Source organism: Leptosomus discolor, chromosome Z (genome assembly GCF_034619465.1).
Source record: "Leptosomus discolor isolate bLepDis1 chromosome Z, bLepDis1.hap2, whole genome shotgun sequence".
Classification (NCBI taxonomy): domain Eukaryota; kingdom Metazoa; phylum Chordata; class Aves; order Leptosomiformes; family Leptosomidae; genus Leptosomus; species Leptosomus discolor.
Genome location: NC_141419.1, coordinates 24984477 through 24996925, shown reverse-complemented (window position 1 = coordinate 24996925; position 12449 = coordinate 24984477). Strand labels below are relative to the sequence as shown.

General features: G+C 41.7%; 1 protein-coding gene across 5 annotated transcripts in view; it reads left to right on the top strand.

Annotated features, from left to right (window-relative positions):
* SEMA6A (semaphorin 6A) overlaps positions 1-12449 on the top strand; it is a 65641-nt gene that overhangs the window by 34630 nt on the left and 18562 nt on the right. For 3 of the 5 annotated variants that reach the window (XM_086480548.1, XM_086480546.1, XM_086480545.1), the window contains one exon: positions 6464-6628. The exons of the other annotated variants lie outside the window; for them this stretch is intronic. In XM_086480548.1, the coding sequence (XP_086336674.1) occupies positions 6464-6628 (165 nt within the window). The remainder of the gene's footprint in view (positions 1-6463; positions 6629-12449) is intronic. 5 annotated transcript variants of the gene reach the window in all.

The following is a 12449-nucleotide window of genomic DNA, read 5'->3' as shown; positions in this document are numbered from 1 at the left end:
TGGGGCCTGGTCTGTAAAAAAAAAAAAAAAAAAAAAAGGGATTCACCTAGCACATTAGCAAATTCAATGACCTGAGATGAAGAGGAGCATTTCTGCAAGCCTAGAGTAGCAGTTTCCCGTGAGGCAGCTGTTAATCTGTGCTCACAGTACTTTCCACCACTTTGTTCTGTATATTTGGAAGTGGATTACGCTGGTACATGAAGTGCAAAATAAATGTCCTTCATGAAGAATTATTGCAGAATATATAATAGCTTTAAATTCAAACCTAGACTTACATTGTAATAGTTTCTCTTCATAGACATCCTGAACAAAGGCAAGTACTCACAAGCTATGCGGATGTGTGGTATTGCTCCCAGTAAAGTCAATGCCAACTTTCCATGTGGGATGGGAGCTTGCTTGTGGAGTTGCTTTCAGGCTGTACAAGACTAGAAATTCATCAGAGCTAGGGCAAATTTACCATATGTTTGGCTGAATGTAGCAAAAGGTAGGTTAGTGTGCAGTGGTGATGAACATTTAATTGATCTTTTCATCTCGTGCCTGCAAAATATATAGGTACAAAACAGAACCAATGACAGCTCAGTACAACAGAATATAAATAACTGGAGGCACAGTAATACCATTCAACATTTGTAAAAATAAAATCAAATTCCCCATGTTGCTTATTACCAGGAAATGGAGAATGTACAGGTGAAACTTCTTTGAAAGTATAATAATGAAAACCAGTGAAGGGAATGTACAAAATCAAAGATAAGTTGAGACTTCATAATGTATGGAAGACTCATGGTTTTGTCTGCATACAAAACTTGTACTTTCTTTCGTTTGAAAATTGCTATATTTCCAGTGCACAGAGCAGTAATTAAAGAACAGTAATAATAAAATTCATATGCTGAATGTAAAGATAAAGAAAATGGCCTTGAGCATAGTGCTGATGTGCCAGAAATGTTCTGGGATTCCTGTTTCTAAGTGTATTTGTAGACTGCACAGTTATAGCTGTGGGGCTGTGGTTCTGGAGTCATGCAGTGAGCTACCATATTAGTAGGGACTTTAACAAAAGCCGATATTTTAATCTGACAGAGAAAGCAGAACAGTGATTCAAGTGAGCAGCAGAGTGAAAAAAGTTGCAGTCCCAGGGAGAACAGGTAACAAAAGGGAGTCCATTTTGCTGTCCTGGCATGTCAAGCCCAAAGACAGGCTCCATGAATTAACTCGGCTCTTAAAGTAGGACCCTACAGCCAGTTGCAATGGAGAAATGCTGACCCAACATTAACGTTGGTTCCGATTCATGGCCTGTCTTTCACAGATGATTTTGTTGACCTTCCTCAAGTATATCCTGTATAACATGGTCTCTGGGCAAGTCAGGTCTTCCTTTTATGGATTTAGTTAAAATACCCATTCTGATAGTGTTGCAGTCAGTCTTTTCACTTACCATGGCAAAATATGAGAGGAAATGTGCTAGTCACCTCTATTGATCTTCCATGAGAGGTGTAAAAAATTCCAGCATGAGGTAGTAAACCAGTCTCAGTAAACGTGCTCGTGTTTGCTAACTGTAGTGACTGCTCTGAGTAATATTTTTTTGAGAAAACAGATTTTATAAATTATGCATTTTAGTGTTATTGAGTAGAGTTAAGTGCAGGAGTAAATGATATTTCATAATAGATTAAACCTCGGAACTGGCGTTCTGAGCTGATATATCAGCTGGGCTATACCAGAATACCAACCAAGCTTGGGGTGCTTTTGGATCCAGTGGGATAAATGTATGCAAAGGCATCTGAAACTCCAGTTGCAGAAGAAGTCTTAAGGCCTTATTTGCTTCATTTACTCCGCTATAAATCAGCTCACTTCAACAGACTTACTGCCAATCTGTAGCAGCATGTATGAAAAGAGAACCAAGCCCTTGATCTTTGTATTCTTGGCATCAGCATCGTCCTGAACTTGGCAGGTGGACTCCCTTTTCTGGGGTAACCTCATGTGAATGGTTGTAAACAAGTAAAGTGCAAAGCCTACACAGGTAGCTGTTCAAGTGCATGCGTTTAGACACCCAAGGAGAAGATAGCAGTCTGAAGGTCTGGCTGCAGAAGGTCAGAGAGAAAGGATGCAAGAGCCACATATTTTAACAAGTAGATTAGGCTAGATTCCTCTGCAAAATTGTAAGCAGCTTCAGTTACCTTAGGAAACATCAATTCTTAGTGAATTGGGCCCTTATTTTACCCCCTAGCCACAGTCCTTTCTCCCTCTGTAGTATTGATTTAGCCTTACCCTCTAATTGTCTAATTAGGTTGCTGTAGCTGTTAATAGGATAGTGTACAGACATCTTAACCTCTGAAATCCTAATGACTTGTGCATATTAGAGCAACTATCAAATACGTATTGAATCCCTGTCTTTGTTTTAAACCTGAAAAAACCCTCCTTATATTTTACAAGTGCACTTCAGAATGAGCTATAGTTACAGAAGTGCAGCCTTTCTGAATCATTATCCATGCTGTAGACACTAAGTGCTTTTATTCTCCTTCTGTTAGTTGATTACAGCACTCCAAATGAAAAGTTTTTGCAAATAATGGAAGCACCTAAACCAGATTTTTTTAATAGTGTGTCTATTTTGAGTTTTACATGTTTGCTTTAAACAAAGAAGTTTGAAAATCACTATGTCTGCAGTTTTTCAAGTGGTTTGTTTTAAAACAAAGGCAGAATTGTTTTTTTAGATGTTTAGGTATTAATCAATACTAACGTAGAGGTAGTGGCCACATCTCAGATAAGCTAAAGCCTCCTCAAATTGCAGAAAAGTGTATTTGTACAGTTGGAGTGGTTAAAAATGGTGTAATGGGAAAAAAAGGTCCACTACATGTTGCAAACTATACAACACATTGTAAAGGTTTTAAAAATGGCTGTGTGTGAGAGGGCCAGGACTGTGTTGCCTGGCACTTCAGCCTTTTCTCCATTTATGAAAGAAACTTAACTAGCTCATACATTTGTGGAGCCACTCTGCTCAGAGGTGAAATTCATCCAGAGGGACTGGCTTTTCAGGCACCTACAGGACACAGTGATACTGCTTACGGGAGCAGCCACTGCCCCGTACTAAGTGTTTGTATAATACAGCTCTAACACAAGTGGGACAGGCTATTAAGGTCTAATCTGCTTCTGCCCTGGTTCCTCAAAATCAGATGGAAGAAAGTTTATCTCGATTAGGTGTGGAAGGTTGTTTCTCAGTGTGTACTAGGCTAACACATTAGTAACAGAGTGAATAGACTGATTTCTCACGTTTGTGTGAAACCCTTCTCTACCTAACGACCATCTGGTACGCATTAGTATCTTCACAAAGCCTAAGCTTTCCATTACGAAGAAGTTCTCTATGTATTTGCAGCATATGGTTCAGGAAATCTTTTCTTTTTTTTTTTTTTCCCCAGAAAATGTGTCCCTTAGGCATATATTTCCTTTAGATCACTGTATTAAGAAATGTTTTTCTTTAACCATACTTAAGGCTTTTCCTTAGAATTCTTCCTTTAAGCACACCTAAAGTGCAAGTGTCTGGACAGAGATATGGGCATATAAATGCGTATCAAACACAGGCATAAAATATGATTGCTAGTTGGCAAGGTTTTCTTCTCTTTTACCTCCTTATCAAGCTATGACTAATTGCTTTCTTATGTTGAGTGCAGCACTATTTGTAGGCTGACCAAATATTGTACACATTATTGTGGTTGCTGAATGGGGTGTTAACTTGGAGACTGGAACCCCGTGAATGCTGGCACTGTGGTTTAGTCCTTAGGGAAAAGACGGCATGGAAGTCTCATAATTTCCATTTTCTGGCCTGTTCTCTGTCGTGTTATTTCTCATATTTCTTGGGGATGAGCACAGGAGTTGACAAGCGTAAAATGGTGTAGGGGTGAACGCTTTCTCACTCAAGTGTATTCGTGCTTCAAGAGGGCACGTGTTTTCAGTTGCTGGACCTCTACCTGTCCTTTTGGAAACAAACAGCCCTGCTGGAGGACTGCTGTGGAGCAGGCAGCACATTTGGGTCAGAGTCCATCATCCATCTAACTATGTGTTACCGGTACTCCCAGCCATGCTGTGGCTTATGGAGACCTTTTAGAAGTTGATAATGTTTGGCTTCTCTTTTCTGTTTGAGCAACATTAAAAGCTCTGTCTTCGACAAAATACAGCCTTGAGTTTGCTGTGTTAAAGAAAGCGTGCTGGGAGAAACCACACTTCCAATCATGAGAGGTAAAAATAATCCAGTGCCCATGTCAGTATAAATCTTCAGCCTGAGGTCCAGTGCTAAGTTGTGTTAATGATTAGCTGTAGTAGCTGAAGGTTGGCTTCATGGTGAGAACACTGAATTTGACCTATTTTGCCTGCTAAGCATACCAGTTGCAGGAGTTAGTTCTGTCCATGTCCTATGCAAAACACAGTGCAAAGTGCTGCCATATATAATCCTCTGCAGTAAATCAAAAGGGCTCCTTGAAAATATACGGAGCAGGACAGACATTTTCTTCCTCTAAGATCATTAATATTCAGCAGGACTTTTTTCAATCATAGCAGCATCTTAATAGAAGTTGCAGCTTTTTTGCTGACTTAAGTAGTTGAATGCCATGAAGCTGGTGAAAGGGCTGGATAAAACTAAACACATGGCTGCATGGAAAAGCTTGGGAGCATTGGTGGCCAACATTGTGGATTGCTGGAGTGGCATTGGGGACCTAGGTTTGTGAGCTTTCTCTGCGCTTCTGAGAGCTGAGGCTGTATGGCTTTAGAAGCCATTTAAAGCACAGCCTTTTTGAGATGCAGCTTCCAAAAGCTTTATGCTTATCGAAGGAGTGTTTAAAATAAATGGCAGAAACATATTCTCTACCTGCCCATCTCTGTGCCTTCTCCATGAGGCTTTACATTTAGGCTCCTTGTGTTGGTCTATCTCTGCCCCAGTGAGCCCCAAATTATTTTTCAGAACAGTGAAACGACATCAAGGGAAGGAGCAGGAAGAGGGTCCCTGCTAGGGCAGTCTGGAGCCTGGTTATTGGAGTCCTCTCCAAGGGAGACTCAGATCTAAGGAAGAAAAATTAGTTTGCTGGGCTGCTAAAAAGGAGACAGGAGAAAGGAGGGCTGCTCTCAGTCTGTCTGGTGTTATCTGAAGAGAAAGCGTTACCTGCCATTCTGTCTGTGAATAATCCAATTCTCTTAGTTTCTGTTTGAGCAAGTTTCAAAAACCCCTTTTTTGATGGGCTCTTTCAGGAAAGTAGGTAAGGGGAAGTACGGTTATTCCACATCAAATTAACCAGGCCTAGAGCTCCTTGAGTGCAGCTGCAAATAGTTCATTTTGGTGCATGTGCTGAAAGTGAACTTTCAGAGATGTGTGTTTTTGTGGTCAAAATGTTGTGGTGTGGATGGATTTTCGGTGCCCCCTTCCCAGCACCAACAGAGCAGCTCAAGCCACTGGGAAGTCCAGGTTGGAGCCATCTTTCAGAGCCAGTAGACTCCAAGCATTTTGGTGCTGATGTACCTCTCAGGATAGAGCTGCAAAGGACATACAACCACATCTCTGCCCCAGCCAAAGCACTTTTAAATTGTGCGGTGTTTCCAGCAGGGCATGTCCTGTGAATGTGCTGTTTGTTGGGGTGTATTTGATAGGCAAGGAGCTCATCAGTCTTACTCAGGACAATACTAAGAATGTCTGGAGTAGCTGTAATGGAAAAAAGGCATGTGAGACCTCTGTCCATCAGCTGCTGGAGTTATGGGTTCTTGCACAGATCCACGAGGTAAGGCGGTAAGGCGTTGTCTTCACTGTGACTCTGAGCAGAAACAGTGTTCAGTTTCATGCTTATCTCAGAGTCATTTTGGGCCATCAGCTCAGACAGGACTGATGGCGAGGGTACAAGCGAGTGCAAGCAGCAGACAGGCCCCGCACATTTCCCATCTGGAGGGTGGTGCTGCAGTGCGAGCACACTGGAGCTGAGCAGTCCTTCATTCCCCTGGGGGCATGGGGCAGAGAGCCACTGGTTTGCCATTTTATAGCTCTTCTGGCATTCCCCTTCAGTTTCAGCCGTATTAGAAGTTGTTCTATTTTAAATTGTTTTTAAAATTGCTTTTAAGCTAAGCCAGTACCAGACAGTGTGGGCTGACACTTCAGTGTTGGTCAGGCATGTGTACTGAATCCAGCCAAAGGATGCTTGACTCAGATGAAGTGTGCTCACCCTTTTCCATGCGCATTTAACTCTGTGAGTAAAAGCATACAACCACCAGCTCAGCGGCAGCCCGAGGCATGCACACACCTCTTAACACCCTGATCAGGAAGATCCAAATCCCCTGTTTCCTTGGGGCCGTGCTTTGAAGGACTTTTGAAACATTGCTCAGCCTAAGACAAGATGTTCACCTGTCACAGGAGCAAAGCAGTGTGTGCGTTCCTGAGCGTGGAGAGGTAGCATGGTAAGTGACTAATGAGACTTGTCTTCCCTACCTGTATTTATAATGTAAACAGGACACTCCAGTTCCCTAGTCCCAAGCACCACCACTTCTGACTCTCGCGCTCGACAGGGTTATGATGCTAGGGGACGCATGCTGGATTGGAAGGATCCACTTGGTTCATCTGAAAATACAGATCCATATGTGGCAGTTTCATCCCATAATCATCAAGACAAGAAGGGTAAGGCCTTGGAAATGACATCCTGTGGTGAGGAGGGAGGCGGGGGGAGGACTAAAGTGTAACTGCTTCCAGCTGGCTCGGAGTAACATGTAATGAAACTCCTGTGCTATAATTAAAAGCTTATCATAAAGCCTGAAACTAAACAGCCAATCTCAGACTCAGTCCTAGGTAATTCACTGCCAGAGGAAACCACACAAAACAAACAGAAGTGTATGCGTTTGCAGACTGTGTACGGGAAGGAGCGAAACAGTGAGGATTTAGCTCTCTTTAAACTTGATCTGCCCTGTTCTCTGGGAGAGGAAGATCAGTGGCTTCCCATTGTTCTTAAGGGTGCAGTTTTATATTGCCTTTTTGTCTGAATTCCCAGGGCAGCACAGCAGATCTCAGCTAGTTTCACGATATTTCTGTTACTTGATGACGGAGATACTGAAGGTCTGCTCTAGTTTAACCACTGAAGTAAAACTGGCAGTAGTCCTAGCCACTGGGCCTAAGTCCTGCCATCTCCAGTGAGACCTGAGCATCAAATACCTTCGAGAGTGTGGGCTGATGAGGTCATTAGCATTTTTTAAAAGATGCGGAGGTGACTGCTGGTGGGGAGAGACTCTGTGTTGCATTTTTAAAGCACCAAAAAGTTAGGATTTAAGTGTCATTTCACAGTGTTCAGCCCTGTGCTGAAGCACGCTTGGTCTACTACAAGTGGCAGCTCTGTCCTTTGGTGTCCAGTCCCTCTTTGCCATACATACAGAGAATTAGGCAGAGAATTGCCTAGATTTGCCACTTGAACATACTTAGAGGAGAAGATTTTCTCCTGTGTAAGAATGGTGGTGACCCCTCATTCCATCTTGGCCCTCCGTCATTCTCCCAGTTCCTTTCAATCTGTGTCTCAAAGAGGTTAAAATTATTCCTTTGTAAACAGGGGACTTAGGTTCAAATAGCTCCACTATCTAAAGAGATCTGAGTCCTTGTTACTCTTCTCCAGGGCGCTCTTAGATTGCTACTTTCAATCTCTGTTGAAGACGTTTCACTCTGTATGGACTAATTAAGTACACAGTGGGCCAGAAGGAGGATGGATGTGAGCAAAACTCACTTACTGAGTGGTAAGGGCACTCACCAGGGGCAAGAACACACATGAGGTTTAGTCCATTCTGCTATGAATACTTGATATAAAACACTTAAAATATTAATTGAAATGTGGATTCCAGTCTGTATTGTTCATGCATTTTACATGAAAAACTCATTAGACAAAAGCATCAGCTGTTCCTGGAGAAGCTACTGGCATGCCAGACCTGCTGCTTTGCATTGTCTGCCTAAACTAGTAGGTTATTAAATCATATTCCTTCCCCTCCATCTGACCCAGTGAATCTTGAATTCTCTGCATTGGCTGTGGAGCCTTGAAGCGGGGGATGATGGTAACGTTAACATTGCAGCACAGTCTTCAGCAGAGCTGCATGAACAGCTGGCAGCGGTCTGGACCAGACTGTGAACTCAACGTCTGTTATTCACAATAGCCCCAGATGACACGGTGCCTTCTACAGCCCTGGGACATCCTGAATTTCTCATTGAACTCCCCAGGATTGACCTGAAAGAGCCTTCACGGTTCCTAACCATGAAGGCAGTGGGTGTCACCTGGCCGGCCCAGCAGGGATGAAGCCTGAAGCGTTTTCCAGCTGAGGATACCAGTTAAATTAGGCAGGAGATGCAGTAAAATTTCCTGAGATGTCATGGCAAACATTAATCTAGTAGCCTTGGCTTTTAGGCTTGGTGGCAGGAAATGGAATATGAAGATTTTAATTCCCTCAGGCAGAGGATGCAAATTTGTCTCCAACCTACCAGCAATTAGCTTTTCCTATAAAAAAGGGAAAAACTGCCATGTGCTCTTCTTCCTTCAACTGGTTTTAGAAGTAGCCTCTGAACAATTTTTTTCTGAGTTTGATCCTGTAGACATTCTGGGAGAATAACTGCAAATCTAAAGCAAAAAAGATAATTTCTAGAACCTGGTCACTTTACATGTGAATTAAGCACAGAGCTGGTCTGCACCCTGCAGACCTGTGGGCTGCTGAGCCTCAGCAGAGGAAGAAATTCATGCAGCTGCAATACTTGAACTCAAAACTGTAACAGGGTGCAAGGGACTGAGGGTGCTGAAGATGAAAGTTCAGATTGCTAATTCCTACTTAAACTCAGTCTGAGATACTGTTCTCACTTTTTTAATTCCTTAGCCCTTGCTCTTCAGCTGTAGAAGAGCAATTCAGAAAAAGTGATTTCTGAGTATCACATATGTAGAGGAGTGAAGGCAGATAAACCTACATGCACTTCTAAAGATGGCATATGATTTACCTAGCAGTCTTCTTTCCTCTCAGCAATAAATCAGTGACAATGCTGACAGCCAAAAAATAAGGGTTTTTTTTCTTTTTCTGTCCAGTCTGTTGGTAACACCTGGTATTCAAAATGCTTGAGGTGAAAGGACATTTCTTAAAAAATTCAGTGTTGCCTCTTCTGAAAGTAAGTGTTTCTCCTCCACCCTGAGAGAAGGGGATGTCATTAAGCAGATTTGATGAGAAAGGAAGGAAGAAAGGAAAAGATCCTTGAACTCAGCTCTTCTGCTGGCATCAGACAGTGGAGCAGTGTCAGAAACCTCTGATAGTGGAAGACCTGCCCTTTATGTACCCAGAGGAATGCAGAGATGTGTGTGCATTTTAGTGGCACTGTTTGTTATGTGTGGGTCCCTACTTTGCCAATCTTTTGCGAAGCAGTGCTTAATAGATGGAAAGCTAGCTCTTAAAAGCATCTTGTATGCCAGTAGCAGCTTTCGAAAGAGCATGCAGTGAAAATATTAATAAATCTATAGCTGTTTGATTCTAATCATTTTCACTTCAATTCACTAACTGATGAGGTGGCTGACATTCAGTAGGTCCCTCCCCAGGGAGTGACGGTTACCAAAGAACCTTATTAGCACTTGACAGGGTCATTTAAATATCATGCATTCTTTGGTGCCTAATTATGAATATTGACAAAGCTGGAAGCAGTCTACACACAATCAAAACAATGGCGGCAGAGGTGACCGCATGGTTGTTTACCATTACCATCTACTTGTGTGTTGTTACTCCTTGCCTTGCCCAGTCAGAGCCAGTTGGCTCCAAAATTATTACTGAATTGTTGTTTTAAAAGGGCAAAGGAAAGAGTTCTTACACAAAATTAAATCAGAAAATGTTATGCATACTATCCTTTTATCAAGATTTTGTTTTCACTTTTGCTGTGATTTCTTTTATCTTCACACATTCACAAAGAAAAAATATTCTTTTTTTTTTTAACATTTTCTCTTTGTTTTGCAAGGTGCTTTGTGTTGTTCTTCATTGGTTGTGTCTAATCCTTTGGACACTGTTTTCTTTCTTTTCCTGTGCTCACAAATGGCTTCTTACTGATTGTACTAATTGTACAGAATCCACTTGCTGCTTTCTTTTCTGCAACACGGGTGCTTTGATGATGTCACATACATCCATATGCTTCACTTTTAATTCAGTGCAGGCATCTTGGGGAATATCTGTGGGGGCGTGAAGAGGGGGTTCTTTAAAAGGGTTGACTCATGGGAATGTGACATTTGTGTGCCACAGCTTTAGTAGCTAAATATACTCTGGGATTGTTGTTTCTGAGCTACATCACATTTCTTGCCAAGATGAAAATGTGTAGTGCAACCCATAAGAGTGGGAACTGTGCATTGCCATCCCACTGGCATTTTCGTTTTGTCCATTAAGGAATCTGCTCTTCTTATTGCAGAACAAAAAAAAAAAAAAAAAAAATCAGCTCTGATTGGGCAAACTGCACCCCTCTGTCCTCTTCTCCTCCATCTCCTCTCCAAGACAAAAAAAAAAAAAAAAGAAAAAAAAGAAAAAAAACATGTTCTAGAGTATGTTTACATTTTGTTTCCTTTCTTGCTGTGTTTTAGTGTTAATATAATTGTGTTTCTCACCTTCGATGAAACAGTTTCCCTAACCTCTCCATCTAACCTTCCCCCCTGCTGCCATTGTACTTGGTCTCCCTCCCTCCGCAGTTGTAAAGCTCCTCCTGTGGAGTGCTCCAAGGCTCTACCCTCTACACCCAGTAGTGTTGTAGCACTGTGTCTCTCTGTAGTCATGTTACTAACGAAGGGGGGGGAGTAGATGCGTAGCACTCATAGAGAGGCCTACATGAAGAAAACAAAGTGATTTTCTTCAGGATTAGCTGGCCTTGCCCCTCATTACACTGCTGCCCTTCTCTGCTGCCTCCTGTCCTTCCTACCTCCCTTCAGAAATGCTTCATGCTTTTCAGGTCCTTGGTTCATTAGCACAAATGCAGCCAACTGCTCAGTTTTCTCACTCGCTCCATAAATGCCTGGAGCCTGCCTTTTAATCACAGTTTTGATAAATTGGTTGCAAATTCAACTTATAATTTCATGGCTTTGCTACAGCTTCTTCTCTGCAGCGTTCAAGTGGATGTGGCTGAGCTGGGCACTGAATGATGAAAGTGTAGTGTTGCTGTTAGCAGACTTAGTGTTTGTATTCTTACTTGTCTCAACACTCATTAAGTGAAGATTATGAGGTGGTATCTCCTTTCCCTAACAAGCGTTTTGTCGATATCCATGTAACAATGGTAAAAAAATGATTAGAAATGTGATGTGATGGACACAGTTTACAGAGTTAAGAGTTGCTGGTGTATTTGGATGTTAAGAATGCTCCTGTAGATTAGTATCTATTATTTTATAGATTGTACAATATATATTATTATTAATAACTGCAGCCCTTGCTGTGGTACAGAATTAGACATCATTAGCAATAGTCAATTTGTCTGTTTGGAGAGGGCTGTGCTGTTAGGGAGCCCAAGGGCTGTTCATTTCAAAACCTGACTCCAGAAGATATTTCATATTGTACACAAGTGGCAGTGTTACTAAATTTTATTGTGATTATTGCTACTTGAAAGATTTGCCAAGTGCTGACAATGCTTGTCTCTGGAGAGTCTGCAAATGTTCAGGAAGATTCTGCTGCAGTGAGACAGAATTATATGAAACTTCAGGTACAGTTATGATAAATAGTGTAAAGTGCTGATTTAACAAGATACTTTACAAGTAGACATGAAACGAGAGTAAAAAAAATATATGGCAAAGCAAAACTTCAGATTTTTTTGCATAAATTAAACAACTGGTATTCATCGTGGGAGGGATGAGTTTTGCACCAGGAAGTATATTTGCAGAGTATGTTTTTACACAAAAATACTGTTATATGCTGATAGGTGCAAGGATCTGAAAGATTCAAAGCATTTTTTATCAGAGGAAGCAGGGACAAGTTGTTATTTTCCTGCTGGCGTTTTGTAATGATTCAGAAGAGGATTTAAAGTGGCATGAAATTTGTCAAAACTTATCTTTTGAGTCAGTGTTTGCAGGTCTGAGGGGGAGAGCTTGGATTTTCAAGGTGAAGAAAATACTCTGCATTTGATCCCTTATCATCATCCTAGCACTGTCAGAAGGAATTGATTGATCCTAAAGAAAGTGTTAGGCTAATGGGAGAAGGAGTTGCACTGTAGTCCCTTCTGGCTGGATGGGGCTCGGGAAGAGCTATAAGCTGAAAGCATGTGTGCCTGGGAGGAAGCTACACGAACATTGCTATTCTTTCCCATATCTCAAACCATTGTATGTACAAACATAAAGCAGATTGCAAGTACTTCACAGTTCACTAACAGTGTCAAGTGCTGAGGAAACAATGAAGATTGAATCAGACCAGATCCTTCTTTTAAGTCTTTTGTCCACAGTCTAGTAAAAGAGTGCAGTGAGAAAGACAGTAGGAAATTTGCCCTG